This window comes from Heptranchias perlo, chromosome 5 (assembly GCF_035084215.1).
Source record: "Heptranchias perlo isolate sHepPer1 chromosome 5, sHepPer1.hap1, whole genome shotgun sequence".
Lineage (NCBI taxonomy): Eukaryota > Metazoa > Chordata > Chondrichthyes > Hexanchiformes > Hexanchidae > Heptranchias > Heptranchias perlo.
This window is the reverse complement of record NC_090329.1, coordinates 120938779-120956676: the sequence shown is the minus strand read 5'-3', so window position 1 is coordinate 120956676 and position 17898 is coordinate 120938779. Positions and strand designations below refer to the sequence as shown.

The following is a 17898-nucleotide window of genomic DNA, read 5'->3' as shown; positions in this document are numbered from 1 at the left end:
GTTTGGGAGGTGCTGTCGAAGAAGCCTTGGCGAGTTGCTGCAGTGCATCCTGTGGCTGGTACACACTGCAGCCACAGTGCGCCGGTGGTGAAGGGAGTGAATGTTTAGGGTGGTGGATGGGGTGCCAATCAAGCAGGCTGCTTTGTCCTGGATGGTGTTGAACTTCTTGAGTGTTGTTGGAGCTGCACTCATCCAAGCAAGTGGAGAGTATTCCATCACACTCCTGACTTGTGCCTTGTAGATGGTGGAAAGGCTTTGGGGAGTCAGGTCAGGTGCTCTGGTCAGGCTGCACATTGAATACTGTGTTCAGTTCTAGTTATGGAGGCACAAGGGAAACAGCCAGTGTCTAAGAGTGGTGCAGAGAAGGGCCATGAGACTGATCCCTAGTATGAGGACTGAATTAGAGGTATATTAGTGGAATAGAAAAGGTGATTTCTGAGCACTTTTTTAAAAAAAACAACTCAAGTACAAGGGGACACAAGTACAAACTGGTAAAAGACAAGTTCTAGATTGATGTCAGGAAGCACTTCAGAGTGATCATCAACAATAACAACTTGCATTTACACATCAGTACCTGGGAATTGTCTTCCGGATCCAGTAGTAGAGGCAAAAACTGGAATTATTGAAGAGGTGATTGGAGACTTTGCTCTGGGGCATGATACGTTTTTATGGAAGGATGAATTAGAAGGGACAAATGGCCCTCTTATGTCTTGAGTCATCTTTCAATACTGGTTTGTAGCTCTATTATAGTTTCTAACATTCACAAAATAATCCTTGGGTTGCCAGCAGATTCAACAACATCATCTTGCATTTATATTAGTGCCATTAACGTAGGAAAAGGCACAAGGCGCTTCACAGGAACATAATAGACGTAAATTGACACTGAGCCAAAGAAGGAGATATTATCACAGGTGACTAAAAGCTTGGTCAGAGGTAGGATTTAAGGAGGCGATTAAAGGAGGAGAGAGTGGTGGAAAGGTTTTGGGAGGATATCCCAGAGCTTAGGGCCTAGACGGCTGCCGATGATGGGGCAAAGGGAATGGGGGATGCATAAGAGGCCATGGTTGGAGGAACGCAGAGTTCTCATAAGGTTGTAGGGCTGGAGGACGTTACAACGATAGGGTGGGGTGAGGCCATAGAAGGATTTTTTGTACGAGGATGAGAATTTTAAATTCTGGTGGACCAGATCTTCCTGGGCCAACAGGATTTATTTTGTTTCCAGCTTGTGGAAATTGGCACTGAAATAAATCTTAATATTGCAGTAGAAAAGTTACCCACCTCAGGACTGGGTTAATCTAGTAAATCCATACCCAAATCCAATTGAACTAACTACCTAAAACACAATGCATATATTAATATTAAACTGTGCTTGTCACATTTATTGCTTTTCTTTTATTTTAACTTCTACCAGTTCTGCACACCAGTTCTCCCTGTTTATTTTTAAAGTGGGAGATTTTTTTAGAAACACGATTTTCTTTAGCTGAAGTCAGATTTCCAACCCAGGGAAAAGCCTAAATTCAAAAGACCAGCTTGCAATAAATCAGGAAATAAAGGGAAGTGTCAGCTTGGCTCAGTTGGCAGCACCCTTCTCCCTGACACAGGGTCATGAGTTTAAACCCCACTCCAGGACTGGAACACGTTATCTAGACAGACACTTCAGTGCAGTACTGAGGGAGTGCTGCATTTTCGGTAGTGCTGACTTTCAGATGAAACATTAAATTGAGGCACTGTCTGCCTGTTGATGAAAGATCCCATAGCACTATTCAAAGAAAAGCAGGGAGTTCACCCCATTGTTCATCCCTCAACCAACACCACTAAATCATTTGTTATTTGTGGGACCGTGCTGCAGTGACTACACAAAAAGCAATTCATTGATTGTGAAATGTTTTCGGATGTCCTGCGAATGCGACGGGTGCTATATAAATGCAAGTTTGTTCCTTCTTTCTGATGAGTAACCGGTGCTTGACGGGTTGATGTTACCTACGTCAAGTATCGCAGAGAAATAGTTGAGTTTTGTTGCTGTGTATTCTAGAAGTTTGACTGCAGACAGATCTTAAACAAGATTCTGTTGCCCCCACTCTTGAGACTCCCTCGTTGTAATTAACATTGTACTTTTTAAAAATAAAATTCACAAATGCAGCAAATCTGCTAAGAAGCTGCTTTGAAATTCCCTGCTGTTTGAGCAATTTGTAAATGAAACTTCCCTGAAATCATTAGCAAACATGAAATAAGCTTTGCATTATTTTTAAATTGGACACACAGATGACTTTTTTTACTGTTTTTGAAAACAAAATATGAAACCAGCAGTTTTTAGGATATTCAGTAGGATAGAGCCATAAAGTCGTCTTATTTTTTGTAAATTTTGCGGGAGCTATATCCCTCCTGTTATCTGTTTCCAATTGAGAGAAAAATTTCTAAGTTAAAACAGTTTTCTAAAACAAAGCCGCCCCACGCACCATGAGGCCTTCCAATTGGTGCTGCCGTTTTCTTGCAGTTTCTGAGGCTAGAATATGGATACATGATATTTCTTCATTTAATCCTCTTCCCAGCAAACCCCTCTTTCCAGTCCATTCCCGTCCTCCTCACTGCTGTGCTGAAAGCCACAAGCAGCTGTTGGTGGTGACAGGGTTTGCTGAGAACCAAGGCAAAGCAAAGAAAGGCTGTTGTTTTTTTTTGCATCCCTGGTCTTGGGAATATGTGTGTTAAAGGGGAATGAGGAGGTTTCAATGGAAAAACTATTGGAACCTTTTTAAAATGGGGAACACTGGATAAGATAAAAAAAAACACTCTGGAAACTGGAAATTTGAAATGCAAGTGGTGAAGGCTGAAAATGCACGCAGAATCACAACATAGAAACAGATAGGCTGTTCAGTCCATGTTGATGATAATTACCTTCCACATGAGCAGTTGACCTAATCCCTTGTTCCCGCCTCCCCATATCCTCCTTTCCATCGACCACCAATCTCTAGATTAGATTGGTCAGCATCTGAAAAAGAAGTTGATGTTTTGGACGTAACCCTTCATTGGAACTCTTCTGATGAGGTGCTCCATCTGAAGTGTTAACTAATCTTGCTCTTCCAGATACTGATTGACTTGCTGTGCATTTCTGGCTTTTCCTGTTTTTAACTTGAACAGCTCGTTTTAGGACTCAATGTTGGGAGTGTCCTATTTAAATTGGGATTAATGTAGCATGCCCCCTACCCTACCCTAAGCTACTTAATGGAACATTATTACGTTAAGCGAACATTGAGATATCTATCCATTATGATATAAATAAAAATAGGTAAAGGATGTTGATGCTGGGGAATGGAAAATGGAACACTTTCCCATTTCAAGTGCTCATTATCCGTGTCAAACGCACCCAGGACAGATCCGGAATAACCAGAGTAAATCTCCTTCCACTCTGTCCCAGTAATGTTAGCTGCTGCTTCAGAAGATGGACCCTTACAGCAGGGGTGTCCAAACATTCTGTCTTGAAGGGCATACCATAGGAACCTTAGGGGGCACATATGATATACCTTTGTTCCCGTTAATCTGCTAATATCTCGGGTTGCTGATACTAACTGATTTGGTGCACTGATTTAAGATTTATCCACCCTTTCCAAACTTCTAGGCTCACAAAATTCAAACAGGACAAGACAATGAATAGGAAATGTAAGCACAAATGTGCCTGAGTTACCTGGGCTGAAGATTGGACATCCCAGCCTTACTGCACCAGGGTAGCATTTTGTTTCCCAACACCAGCCATCCTTCTGATATCTCTGAAGGACATTAACAATTAGTGTCTAATTGGGCCAGAGTTGTACTGTAGGCTGATATCTACAGGGAAGTTGGTTATGATTGCCGAAGCTCATTTCACATAGGACACTGAAAACCAACAGACAGACAAAACTTTATGCCCCACCAGTCTGGGCTGGATTCAAGCTCTGTCCAAGATTTGTGAGGACTGTCTACTAGCCCACTGCATCACCCATTTCACCCAAGCTGAAAGCAAGTGTTAGTTGATATTTCCGTTACTGTCGCTACAAAAGGGTTGTTAATCCTTCAACAATAACTTCTGCTTGATTCTGGCCCTTGTGGCTATTCAACAATAACAACAACAATTACTTGCATTTATATAGCGCCTTTAACGTAGTAAAACATCCTAAGGCGCTTCACAGCAGCAATTATAAAACAAAATTTGACATCGAGCCACATGAGATATTAGGACATGTGACCAAAAGCTTGGTTAAAGAGTTAGGTTTTAAAGGGCGTTTTAAAGGAGGAGAGAGAGGTTGAGAGGCGGAGAGGTTTAGGGAGGAAATTCCAGAGTTTGGGGTCTAGGCAGCTGAAGGCACGGCTGCTAGTGGTGGAGCGATTTAAAATCGGGGATGCGCAAGAGGTAAGAATTGGAGGAGCGCAGAGATCTTGGAGGGTTGTAGGGCTGGAGGAGGTTACAGAGATAGGGAGGGGCGAGGCCATGGAGTGATTTGAAAACAAGGATGAAAATTTTAAAATCGAGGCTTCCTGGACAGGGAGCCAATGTAAGTCAGCGAGCTTTAATAGATTGACTCAACAGTACTATACAACTATCTTTGGATTACATTAAGTGACAAGCTATTAATACAACCTGGTTTGCCTGCGGTCTCAGATTGATCAGATCTGACCTCCATGGTGGCTTGGGACGGTGGACTTCTGACTGTCCTCTCGAGAGCTCTAACTTTTGGGAGGGAGCGTGCCCTATCTTTATACTATTTGGCTGCTTTGTTCTGCAGGTAAGCATCCCTGTGCTTATCTTAGGGTCATAGGTCCTTCCACCGTGCTGACGCCATGTTAGCAACTCAAGATAAACTGTTTTACATAATATAGCTAATGACCTCAACGTTCATCTCTGATTGAGGAATGCATAGGCCTTTCTTATCTGAGTACAGCCCCCCTATTTGGTCTTGCATGGCCCCACCAGTGTCTGTTTTGTAGAAACCACATCTCTTGTTTTGATGTAGCAAATGTAACCCCGCTATTCAAGAAAGGATGGAGAGAGAAAACCGGGAAATATGAGCCAGTGTGACATGAGTCAGTCATTGGGAAAATGCTGGAATCCATTATTAAGGAAGTGGTAACGGGGCACTTAGAAAATCATAATATGATTAGATGGAGTCGTCATAGTTTTATGAAAGGGAAATCATGTTTGGCAAATCTATTAGAGTTTTATGAGGATGTAACCAGCAGGGTAGATAAAGGGGAACCAGTGGATGTAGTATATTTGGATTTTCAAAAGGCATTCGATAAGGTGCCTCATAAAAGCTTGTTACACAAGATAAGGGCTCATGGGGTTGGGGGTAATATATTAGCATGGATAGAGGATTGGTTAATGGACAGAAAAGAGAAGAGTAGGGATAAACAGGTCATTCTCAGGTTGACAAGCTGTAACTAGTGGGAAGCTGCAAGGATCAGTGCTTGGGCCTCAGCTATTTACAATCTCTATTAATGACTTAGATGAAGGGACCGTGTGTAATGTATCCAAGTTTGCTGACGATACAAAGCTAGATGAGAAAGTAAGCTGTAAGGAGGATGCAAAGTGTCTGCAAAGGAATATAGACAGGTTAAGTGAGTGGGCAAGAAGGTGGCAAATGGAGTAAAATGTGGGGAAAGGTGAGGTTTTTCACTTTGGTAGGAAGAATAGAACAATAGAATATTTTTTAGATAATGTGAAACTTTCAAATGTTGGTGTTGAGAGATTTGGGTGTCCTTGTACAGGAAACACAAAGTTAACATGCAGGTACAGCAGGCAATTAGGAAGGCAAATGGCATGTTGGCCTTTATTGCAAGGGGGTTGGAGTACTGTGTACAGTTTTGGTCTCCTTTTCTAAGGAAGGATATACTTACCTTAGAGGCGGTGCAATGAAGGCCACAAGATTGATTCCTAGGATGAGAGGGTTATCCTATGAAGAGAGGTTGAGTAGAATGGACCTATACTCTCTGCAGTTAAAAAGAAAGAGGTGTTCTCATTGAAACAGTCAAGATTCTGAGGGGGCTTGACAGGGTAGATGCTGAGAGTTTGTCTCCCCTGGCTGGAGAGTCTAGAACTAGGGGGCATAGTCTCAGGATAAGGGGTCGGTCATTTAAGACTGAGATGAGGAGCATTTTTTCACTCAGAGGGTTGTGAATCTTTGTAATTCTCTACCCCAGATGGCTGTGGATGCTCAGTCGTTGAGTATATTCAAGGCTGAGATAGATAGATTTTTGGATACGAGGGGAATCAAGGGATATGGGGATCAGGCGGGAAAGTGGAGTTGAGGTCGAAGATCAGCCACGATCTGACTGAATGGCAGAGCAGGCTCGAGGGACCTACTCCTGCTCCTATTTCTTATGTTCTTACCCTCTTCTGGCGTTAGTTATCTATTCTATGGCCTCTCTGATGTTCTGCTGTGTAGGCTGTCGTGGTTTTCAGAGATGTTGAACTCCACCGCCCCCCCCCTCCCCTTTAACATTTGCCCTATTGCTAAATATTTTGGCGCTATGCGAGCCGGTATACTTGACTATTCCTAGTTTTAAACCATATTCTTGCAGTAAGTTAAAGAGGGAGGGATGTCTGTGGGGAGTACTTGTGTTTTTTTTTTAGCAAAATTCTTGTCTCTGCCCACAATGTCATTTTTTTCCAAAAAAAAAATCTAAAATGATTCAAATTTCCCGATCCAACAGACACCTTCCTCTGGTGATGTCACTGATGGAGAAGAGCTGCTTGTTTCATTTAAACAGATTGCAACTCAGGGCTGGTCTAGTAGCTGATGCAAAGGTTGCCTGACCCCAGGCAAATGCACCACTAGTGAGTTATATAACGTACCTTGCCACGAGCAAGTTTTGCTGGAAATTTACCAGAGTCCTTCATGTGCCAGTTGTTACCGCAGGTTACACTTTAAAACTACTGATTAGAGGAAGGCTGGGGTAGATATCTGTGGTAGAATACCTCTCTTCCCCTCCCCATGTGGTATTGTGGCATTGCGTTTCGGTGGAAGTGTTCCTCCAGAATGCACCAATTCTCACTTGTGATGGCTCACCAGGGAGTTTCCCAACAGTTTTAAAGCAGAAAATACCAGAGGCAAATGAGGTGCATTGATCCGTATACAGATGTGATGTCTGTATTATAGTTTGGATTATATGATCGTTTAGTGGAGTGCACTTCCCCCTTCAACCAGGATATCAGTTAATGGGACCAGTCAACCATGAAAGGCATCAGCACTAGTTTTCTGAATTTGATTACTTACATTTGTTATATTTTAGGGACTCATTTGCGAGTGCCACTTGTCCTTTTCCCACTGGTACCTAACATGCCCGACTAATTTTGCTGAATGGATGGGCTGTGTGGACGACGTTTAGTGCCTTACCTAACCATCTATGAACAGATAGGTGCCCACCTAAGACCAGGAACTGAGGCAGAAACCATGCCAAGAGGTGCTTTTATTTCGGTAGCAAAACAAATTTAAATTACTATTCTAAACCAAATAGGACTCCCGATTCACCGGAACTTTCAGCCTAATTAGGAAGCAATTAGCTTTTGACATGCTTTGGAACCGGTACCTATTACCTCAGCTCTCCCTATATTTGCACGTCAAGGCTGGGCCCAGCCAGAGGGGCTGGTCTTAATTTGAGAATGACGCGCGTGCTGCTTGGTTAACCTGTAGATGAAGTCTTTGCATTGTGTTCTTGAGCCAGTCAGTGTACCTGAGCGCACACAACTGAACTCTTGTCTTGTCTCGTCTTCTGTGTTTCATTTCCCTTTTACAAATGTGTCTATGCGTGTGTTAATGTTAATTCCATTTGCAAGCGCAATTATGATTTAATGGTTGAGGTGTAAATCACGTAGTGTTGCATGCAGCTTATTTTAAAACAAAAATTAAAAAACTGCTGTGGCGAGGTACCTAGTGACGGCTGATTGCCTCCCGACATGGCAGGGAACATCACTGAGGGTCATTCTGGTAACCTTTCAGTGGCTGATTCAGGGCAGGATGCTTCCCCTCTTGATCAGTGGCAGAGATCTTGCTGCAAATATTGACACTTTTGGGGACTTACTAGGAACAGTATCGGCTACCCCAAGGAAAATAGTGCTATTGTTACAGAATAACATAGGAACAGGCCATTCAGCCCCTTGAGCCCGTTCCGTCATTTAATTAGATCATGGCTGATCTGTACCTCAACTCCATTTGGCCGCCTTTGCTCTGTATCCCTTGATACCCTTACCTAACAGAAATCTCTCGATCTCAGTCTTGAAAATTGCAATTGTCTATGCATCCACAGCCTTTTGGGGAAGAGTGTTTCAGATTTCCATTGGCCTTTGGGTGAAAAAGTGCTTCTTGATTTCACTCCTAAATAGCCTAGCTCTAATTTTAAGATTGTGTCCCCTTGTTCTGGATTCCCCCACCAGAGGAAATAGTTTCTCTGTATATGCCCTATTGAATCCTTCTATCATTTTAAACACAATTTATTTTGTAAATTATACAGCAACAGAGATAATGTGTTATTAAATCAACAGTTATAGAATTCCAGAGCCTTAAAGTACTACACTCACAGTGAACAATACACCTGGGCCCAGATTGGGCAGAAATCTTAACGATTTTGCAGGCTCCCAAGGTTTTTCAGTCTCCAATTGCAAAACCTGTGCTTTTGACCAAAGATAATAAATGGTAGGGGAGACTAAGGAAGACTGGGGAAAAATAGATGGATCGGATACTGTCAAGAGAAATCTGATTCAAGGATGGCATGGTTCTTAGGATGTGGGTGACACTGGTGAGGCAATATTTGTTTCCCATCCCGAGTTGCCATGAGTGTATTAAGAGTCACCCACATAATGTGGAACTGGAGTCACATGTTGGCCAGACCAATAGGGTCCCTAAAGGAAGGACATTAGTGAACCAGTTGGGTTTTTATGGCATTTTGGAAGCTTTCGTGGTTATTTTTCTGGTGCTAACCCACAAATGACCAGATTTATTGAATTTAGTTTCACAACTTGCCATAGTGGGATTTGAGCTCACAGCCTCTGGGTTACTGGTCCAGTAGCAGAACCACAAGGCTACCATACCAAATATTTGTCAGAGCTGCAGAGTTCCATCATTTGGTGGTTGTGGCAACCATCTGTGTATTTGTGAGGCTGTGAATCCCTCTAATCTCTCTTAGACCACCGTCCGCATACAGTTGAGGTTGGCAGATGATTCGCAACAGCGGGCTGCACTTGAGTGTCTACTTGGCTCAGTTGGTCGCACTTCTGCCTCTCTGCCAGAAGTTCGAAGGTTCCAGTCCCACTCCAGGACTTTTAGCACATAATAGAGTCATAGAGTTATACAGCACAGATAGAGGCCCTTCGGCCCATCGTGTCCGTGCCGGCCATCAGCCCTGTCTACTCTAATCCCATATTCCAGCATTTGGTCCGTAGCCTTGTATGCTATGGCATTTCAAGTGCTCATCCAAATGCTTCTTGAATGTTGTGAGGGTTCCTGCCTCCACAACCCTTTCAGGCAGTGAGTTCCAGACTCCAACCACCCTCTGGGTGAAAAAGTTCTTTCTCAAATCCCCTCTAAACCTCCCGCCTTTTACCTTGAATCTATGTCCCCTTGTTATAGTACCCTCAACGAAGGGAAAAAGCTCCTTAGTATCCATCCTATCTGTGCCCCTCATAATTTTGTACACCTCAATCATGTCCCCCCTCAGCCTCCTCTGCTCCAAGGAAAACAAACCCAATCTTCCCAGTCTCTCTTCATAGCTGAAGCGCTCCAGCCCTGGTAACATCCTGGTGAATCTCCTCTGCACCCTCTCCAAAGCGATCACATCCTTCCTGTAGTGTGGCGACCAGAACTGCACACAGTACTCCAGCTGTGGCCTAACCAGTGTTTTATACAGCTCCATCATAACCTCCTTGCTCTTATATTCTATGCCTCGGCTAATAAAGGCAAGTATCCCATATGCCTTCTTTACCACCTTATCTACCTGTTCCGCCGCCTTCAGGGATCTGTGAACTTGCACACCAAGATCCCTCTGACCCTCTGTCTTGCCTAGGGTCCTATGTAATTGCCAGTCGATGCAGTAGTGAGGGACTGCTTCATTGCAGGAGGTGCTGTCCTCAACGTGAGAGATTAGACCGAGGCCCTGCTTGCCTGCCTGCTTCAGGTGGATGTTAAGGATTGCTTGTCACTGACTTGAGACCTCAGAGGTGGCAAGATCCTGTGCGATAGTAAGATTAAGGGATGGATGTGGGTGGCAGAGTTTATGTACAGGGTGAGGTTGATTGAGGACAGGAAGATAGAAATTGAGGGCATGGGGAATTTAGGTGGAGGATGAGTCATCTCACGTTGCAAAGATGCGTATCTATCCAAATGAGTACCGTTCAAAGCCTCAGCTTTTATTTCCTTGGAAGACTGTATAAATGGCTTGAACAAATATTCAGCCAGTGAAATCTGATAATGGACTGGGAGTAGCCAAAGACCTGGTGTCCTGGGAACTGATTTCCCCCACCCCCCCCCATACAGTGCTTGGGGATTTGGTGGATACATCAGCAAAATGAAAATGGTTAAAATGCAATCCAGAAGAGTTGCAACCTGGGTGACCTTAGTGACTTATTACAATATAGTGTTGGGCAGTATACCTTGACTGTCCTATTGGGCAGTGAATTGTTCCTTATTATAAAGGGATATAAAAGATTCATCTGGAGCATTCTTCCATATCCTACAGTGTGTGAAATGCTAGGAAAATGAAACAAAAGTGCTTCCTTACCCCGCCTGTGCCCCACACTCTTCCTGCAGTCAAGAAGGCCCACAGGCAGCCTGTTATAGGACCTTTAGCTAGCCTGCTGTTGAGCTGGCTAGAACAGGCACACAAAGGTCGACCTCTGATTTTGTTTCTGTTTCTGTGGAGAAATTCTTTGTAATATTGCAGTGTTCAGTATATTTACAGTGCTTACTGGAAAAAAAGCTGACAGTTCACTTGTGGTGCATTCGTGCCATAAGGTTTCAGCTTCACACCAATATTAATCTTCCGGAGTGTAAACCAAGTGTCAAGACTCAAACCAACATTATAGTTATAGTGTGGATGCACCCTTTATTGAAACGAAGATTAGAATGGTACCAGGAAGGAGGGTCTTTAGTTATGTGGAGAGACTAGAGAAGCTGGGCTTGTTCTTAGAGCAGGGAAGGTTATGGGGAGATTTAATAGAGGTGTTCAAAATTATAAGGGGTTTTGATAGAGTAAATAAGGAGAAACTGTTTCCACTGGCAGGAGGGTCGGTAACCAGAGGACACAGATTTAAGGTAAATGGCAAAAGAACCAGAGGGGAGATGAGGAAAATGTTTTTTACGCAGCGAGTTGTTATGATCTGGAATGCACTGCCTGAAAAGGTGGTGGAAGCAGATTCGATGATAAATTTCAAAAGGGAATTAGATAAATACTTGAAAGGGGAAAAAAATTGCAGGGCAATGGGGAAAGAGCAGGGGAGTGGGGCTAATTGGATAGCTCTTTGAAAGAGCCAGAACAGACACGATGGGCTGAATGGCCCCCTTCTGTGTTGGACAATTGTATTGTCTCTAATTGCTATAATTCTTTCCCAGGATCTCCATGGAACTTGCCCTTATTCAGTCTCCTCTTCCCTTCTTCCTAGAATTTATAACTTTTTAAACCTAAGTTTTGCATGACTTAATCACTGCTACATAATATATTCCATCTTCTCACTTCACCCTTGTTGGCCTTGGCCCCCTCATCTAGATTTCTCAGTTATTTTTAAAAATTCACTCCCATTTTGAACTGCATACATTGCTCTGTTGGATGAGCTGTACTCCCATTGTTACTGGCCTTTTGAATGAAAGAAAAAAACTTGCATTTATATAGTGCCTTATCATGTCCTGAAGCACTTTGTTAGATTACTTTTTGCAATTATTTGCTTTTTGATGCACACTCACTGTTGTTATGTAGACAAATGTGCAAGCAGAAATGAAACAAATGACCTGTATAATGTTGAAGAAGGGAAGTGCATTGATCAGAACACGTTCTTAAATAGTGCCATGGGATCTTTTACGTTCACTAGAACACACAGATCTGACAATGCAGCATTCCCTCAGCAATACACTGGAGTAATGGCCTAGATTCAGTTCTGTAGCAGAAGTCCTGAAGTTAGGCTTGAACCCACAGTCTCCTGACTCTGAGGCAAGTGTGCTACCAATTGAGCAATGCTAATATTCTGGTAAATGTTTACGTAGTAACTAAGTTCAGTCATACATTATCTTTATCTTTCAAGGTTAACCAGTATGGTGAAGTGTATTCTACTTTACTGTGATCCTGCATATACCCCCCTCGGTGTGCCATCCCGCCCGTCCCCCCCTCGGTGTAGTGTTCATTTTGAGTCATGGCCAACTTTTCTAGACCTGATACTAAATGCATTGGTCCATTGAGAACTCTCCTGCTGCAGGACTCTGTTCCTATCACTAGGTGATGCTAATATGCTGTGTTAAGTGCACTAGTGGTATCTAGTAGCAGCCCTCAGTTGGTACAATGTCAAATCATGTCGTGACTTCACCCATTAAACTTCAAACGTACGCTTCCTGTCGGTCCAGGACTTTGAACAGCAGCATAAGAGCTCTTCTACTTTGATACTAGTTTATTCAGAGCATGTCCTTCAAGCCAAAAGGCAACTGCAACAGATTGATTACCAAAGGAACCATCCATAATGTCATTAATGTCACAAGAGTGTAAAGTATACTGTGAAATTGTGTTAATAAATGCTTTAAAAATATAAAACATTACATTTTCCCAAGGGGTCTTGGCAGTGGGTGTGCGGGGTGGGGCAGGAGCAGCTGATCTCTAAATAGTGCTGTTTTGTTATATTACTGGTTTATTTAAGTTATAATGTAGTGCACTAAAGCTGAGTATATAAGTAAGCTAATTTTTTTTTCTCTTTTTTTATTGAACCCTGTTGGATGACGCAGTTGCCAAGAGCAAATCAAAGTAAGTTAATACTTTTATTATTTATTACTATCTGTACGCTATACAGGCTGCAAAAGTGCAAAATAAGTTTTTTGCCTCAGTTTTTACCAAGGAAGAAACAGGTAACGTAGTTGATTTGGAAAGGGAATTAGACGGTGTCCTAGAGGTGAGTTGTGACATAATTCACCTTAGCACTAGCATGGTTGCCGAACAGCTGTGCAAACTTAAGGTAAATAAATCCCATGGGTTGGATAAGTTGCATCTGAGGATCCTTAAGGAAATTGCAGGAACCCTGGCACAAATCTTCCAGAAATGACTGAATACTGGAGAGGTGCCTGGGGACTGGAGAAAAGCAAATGTTACTCCTGTTTTTAACAAAAAGTAGCAGAAGTGTCCCAGGAAACTACAGATCATTGAGTTTGGCGTCCATTGTGGGTAAAGTTATGGCTATTATCATAGAATGGTTACAGCACAGGAGGAGGCCATTCGGCCCATTGAGCCCGCGCTGGCTCTTTGTAAGAGCAATCCAGTTAGTCCCATGCCCCCGCTCTTTCCCCATTGCCCTGCAAATTTTTTCTCTTCAAAAAGGAATTGGATGAATCCTTGAAAGCCACGATTGAATCTGCTTCCACCACCCTTAAAATTATGGTTGATAAAGATAAGATTATGGAGCAACTGGATAGAAATAAAATCATAAAAGATAGGCAATATGGGTTCATAAAGTGGAGGTCTTGCCAATCTAACTTACTGGTTTTCTTTGCGGTTGTGGCAAAGGAGCTTGATAGAGGTAAGGCAATGGATGTAGTGTACTTGGATTTCAGTAAGGCCTTTGATACAGGTCCTCTGGAAAGGCTGGTACTGAAAGTAAAGAAAGTGGGAATCAGTGGAAATATTTTACAATGGATATGTAATCGTTTGACTGATAGAACCTGGGGGTAGTGGCACTATGGATTGTCATCAGCCTGGGAGAATGTTACCTTGGGTCCTTGTTTGTTTAATATCTTGATAAATGGCGCTAGGAGTCACAAGCAGAATGGCTAAATTTGCAGATGATACAAAGCTAATGAAGGTGGTAGAATCCAAAGCTGAACAGGATAAGCTATAGGAGGATTTGAATATTCTTGGGAATTGGGCAGACAGGTGACAGATGAAATTCAATGTAGAGAAATGCAAAGTGCTTCACATGGGACAAAAAATCCAGTAAGGGACTATTACTTAAATGGAAAGGAAATAATGCACGAGAGATCTGGGAGTCGTTACTGACAATAAATTGAAGCTATCGCAACAATGCTCGGTGACAGTGAGTAAAGCAAATTAGATGTACTAAAGGGTCAATATTGAGCCGAAATAATGAGGTAATCCTGCCGCTCTTTGAATCATTGGTGCGACCGCACTTCGAATACTGTATACAGTCTGGTCTGCACAGTGCTAAAGGATATTGCAGCTATTAAAAGGGCACAGAAGAGAGCAACCAGAATGATTGAGGGGATCAATGGATTGGATTATGAGGAGCCGTTATGTAAATTGGGCATGTTCTCACTGGAAAAGAGGATGTGATGTGATATAATTGCTGTTTTTAGGAATTAAAGGGACTAGATAATGTAGATCATGACAAGCTATTTCACCTTGTCCAGAACAGTAGAACCAGAGGACACGGCCTGTGCTCGAAGTGGGGTAAATTCAAAACGAACCTGTGGAAACATTGTTCCAGTGAGCGAGTGGTTAATCTGTGGAACGGACTCCCTGTGAAGATGGTGGAAGCAGTTAGTGTTGATTCATTCAATTAGATTTCTTTCAGAAAATAATATGGGATACAGTATATGAGTAATTTGAGACATGCCGTGGTAAGTGCCACATGGTTGGGAGGACAAAAGTGACGTTGGACCAATGGTTCCCAAACCTGTCGACCACTGGGCTTTTCCTCGCCTTATGTCTGGGTCTGTTGTAGATTTTGATTGGACCGTGGTGTTTTTTTGTCTAGCAGTTCCTATGAGCACAGCAACCATTTGCGTAATGTTGAATTGGGAGAATACACCTACCTTTCCTTTTCTTCCAGCTCCTCATTTGTAATTGCACTTTGAAAAAATAAATTCCTGATGACTTGGTTTATAAACCCGATGTGGCAGAAAGCCATACGGACCAGAGAGTTCCTTGGTTGACCCCTGGTCTGCAGTGGGGTGGGGGATCTACTTTGCCTCCCCTTCAATGCAGAGCGGTGGGAGATCCACTGTGCCTCCCCCTTAATGCAATGGCACACTGTGCTGATATCCCAGTCCTCTACATCATCACTTCATGAAAACATTTTCTTCTTCCACAGCTATGTTCCTGAAATCATGTGACATCTTTGTGACCATGGCAACGTTGGTTTTGTTTTTATTTTCCGTATGTCTGAGGAGCGATGCGTTAATGTTGAACAGCACAATCAGTGTTGTCACTACCATTGGTGTATATTCTTATAAAAGAGAAGTTCCCAAACATCCATATGGAAACTTGCTAACCATTAACTTTAGTTGCACTGAATGATTCTTCCACCACTTAGAAAGAAAATAGAACATTTGTTCCTTGGTCCCTTGGGTACATCTTGGGCCAGACCTGAAGCTTTGTGTCATAAGCATATTAAGCTTCTAATGACCAATGGGAAGGTAGCATGCTGCATGAAGAACATCTGGATTGTCGCCTAGGGCACTTTTACTGTAAAGCTCTTCTGCGTGGAGGGCCGTCCAAAATTCTATAAGTGTCATTTTATCCCCCTTAAATACCAGTAGAGGAATGTTTGAAAGACCTAGTAGGGTTTTAGCCGGGTGTATAATAAATGATGTGGAGGCAAGGATTTAATTGTCCACCAATTGACTGCTTCCTCCTGCAAGGTAGTAGTATTCTACAGTTGTATATACAAGCAAAAAGGTTGTCACTAGGATTTTGATAAGGATTAAGGGTGGGTGTGTAAAATTTTTATACTATGTCCACTTGAACTATGAAAACACCCTATAGATTCTGCCCTTCCAAACTTGGGTAGTGTCTGTGTGACACTAAGGTGGAAGTACTGGTGGTTTGAGGTCTGTTACTAGTAGTGGTTGGGAGCCATTTGAGATAATGATTTTAAAGCTGTTTTTATATTGGTGCTGTTTTAATTCGGAGGCTGGTGTCTATGAGCTGGCACTTAAAACTAGTAAGTCTGGTTCCCATATCCTGGCAGTGAAATCAGAGACCCACCAAAAACTGGGCCAGGGTAAGGGAGCTGGGTGTAGCAGCGTAAATGTGGGAAATTGGCTCACAGACACCGGTTTCTAGGAATCCAAATTAAAATAGCGCCAATGTAAAACGCAGCGTAATAGCATCGCACAGTGTTAGCTTATATTTGGCTTAAATGTGAATTTTGACCATTGGTGCCAATACGTTAATCTAGTTGAAGGGTCGGGCTTGTGAATCATATCACTCTTGTGGTGTGTTGACTGTATTAACGTAGTACTTTACTGAAGAATGTGCATGAATCTAGCTTCAAACACACCTTTCATCTGACCAGGAACATACTTCTTGTGGTTGCCCTTTTTCAAAAGGCACCTGGAGCCAGACCAGGGCTGGACAGGAACACAAGGCGACCCGTTGCATTTCTCTGCTCCATGGTTTGAACAGTTTGGTCTTTTCTGTTCTCTTTCCCTGTTGGCAATAGTTCACTTTGTATGTGTTGGTGCCGGTTCACTGTGATCGTCATACTGGATACCCGTTGTTTCCATTTCAACAGTAACTGTTTACATTACTCACCGTGTACTGTTTGCCCCTTTCCTGCCAGGCCAATCCTGTGCTTCACATTTGTTGATGTCTTTTTATCAGTGGCACGCTTTTTTTCAATTAACATTTTTTGAGTCACTTCCTTTTGGAACAAAAAATAATATGGTTATGTACCATTCCTCACCCTTTGAGGTGGGGAGCAATTGGCTTGTTCTTGGTTGCTGTCAGTGTTGCTGTGTAATCACTGCTAGTAAATGTGTGAGTTGCTATTTTATTATTGTTTGTTCTTCCTTCTCAGGGTTAATCTCGCTTCTAATGGAACTGATAGGGTAGGTAGAGAGAAACTATTTCCGCTGCGGGACATAGCCTAAAAATTAGAGCCAGGACTTTCAGGAGTGAAGTTAGGAAACACTTCTACACGCAAAGGGTGGTAGAAGTTTGGAACTCTCTTCCGCAAACGGCAGTTGATGCTAGCTCAATTGTTAATTTTAAATTGAGATTGATAATACCTTTTGTTAACAAAAATCTAAGGGATATGGGGCTAAGGCGGGTATATGGAGTTAGGTCACAGATCAGCCATTCAATGGTGGAACTGGCTCGAGGGGCTAAATGGCCTACTCCTGTTCCAATGAAAGAAATTTGAATTGTTAGTTTGAAAGAAGCCATTTAAATTAAATAGCACAGGAGGCATTGTTTTTCTTAAAAATTCAAATTAACAATTTGAAAGTGGACTGTACAAAAAACAGTAGATGCTAGCTCAGTTAATAATTTTAAATCTGAGAATGATCGATTATTGCTAGCCAAGGCTATTAAGGGATATGGAGTTAAGGGATAAGATGGGTGGATGAAGATAGGACATACATCAGCCATGATCTCATTGAATGGCAGAACAGGTTCGAGGGGTTAAATGGCCAATTTGTGTTCCTATGTTCCTATTTAACATTTCACAGGAGCGGGTAGTTTTTAGAACACTATCTTGAGAAGCTTTCTGGTTTGTCTCCTCTTGGATGTAATTTGACACCAAGGGTATTCAAATGAAGAGAGTTATATATTTTTCCAAACTCCCTGCATTGCACAAATGGAGCCACTTAGTGGAAACAAACCCATCAGTGTCTGCTATTGAGAGTCAAAAACTGATGTGGAAGTATTTTACTCACAGGCTCCTATTAGCTTAAGCCCTATATGCATTGCCTAGAAATGATTTCATTGCAATGGTTTATTGGTGTGACT

The 17898-nt window shown here is 42.5% G+C and overlaps 1 protein-coding gene across 3 annotated transcripts in view; it reads left to right on the top strand.

The window, feature by feature from the left end:
• mrpl33 (mitochondrial ribosomal protein L33) overlaps window positions 1-17898 on the top strand; it is a 32794-nt gene that overhangs the window by 5470 nt on the left and 9426 nt on the right. The window contains exons 1-2 of one of the 3 annotated variants that reach the window (XM_067985145.1): window positions 12610-12643; window positions 12942-12960. In XM_067985145.1, the coding sequence (XP_067841246.1) occupies window positions 12625-12643; window positions 12942-12960 (38 nt within the window). In that variant the 5' untranslated portion in view covers window positions 12610-12624. Of the gene's footprint in view, window positions 1-12609; window positions 12705-12941; window positions 12961-17898 lie in introns of those variants that run through there. The other 2 variants (XM_067985143.1, XM_067985142.1) reach the window with 2 other exon arrangements.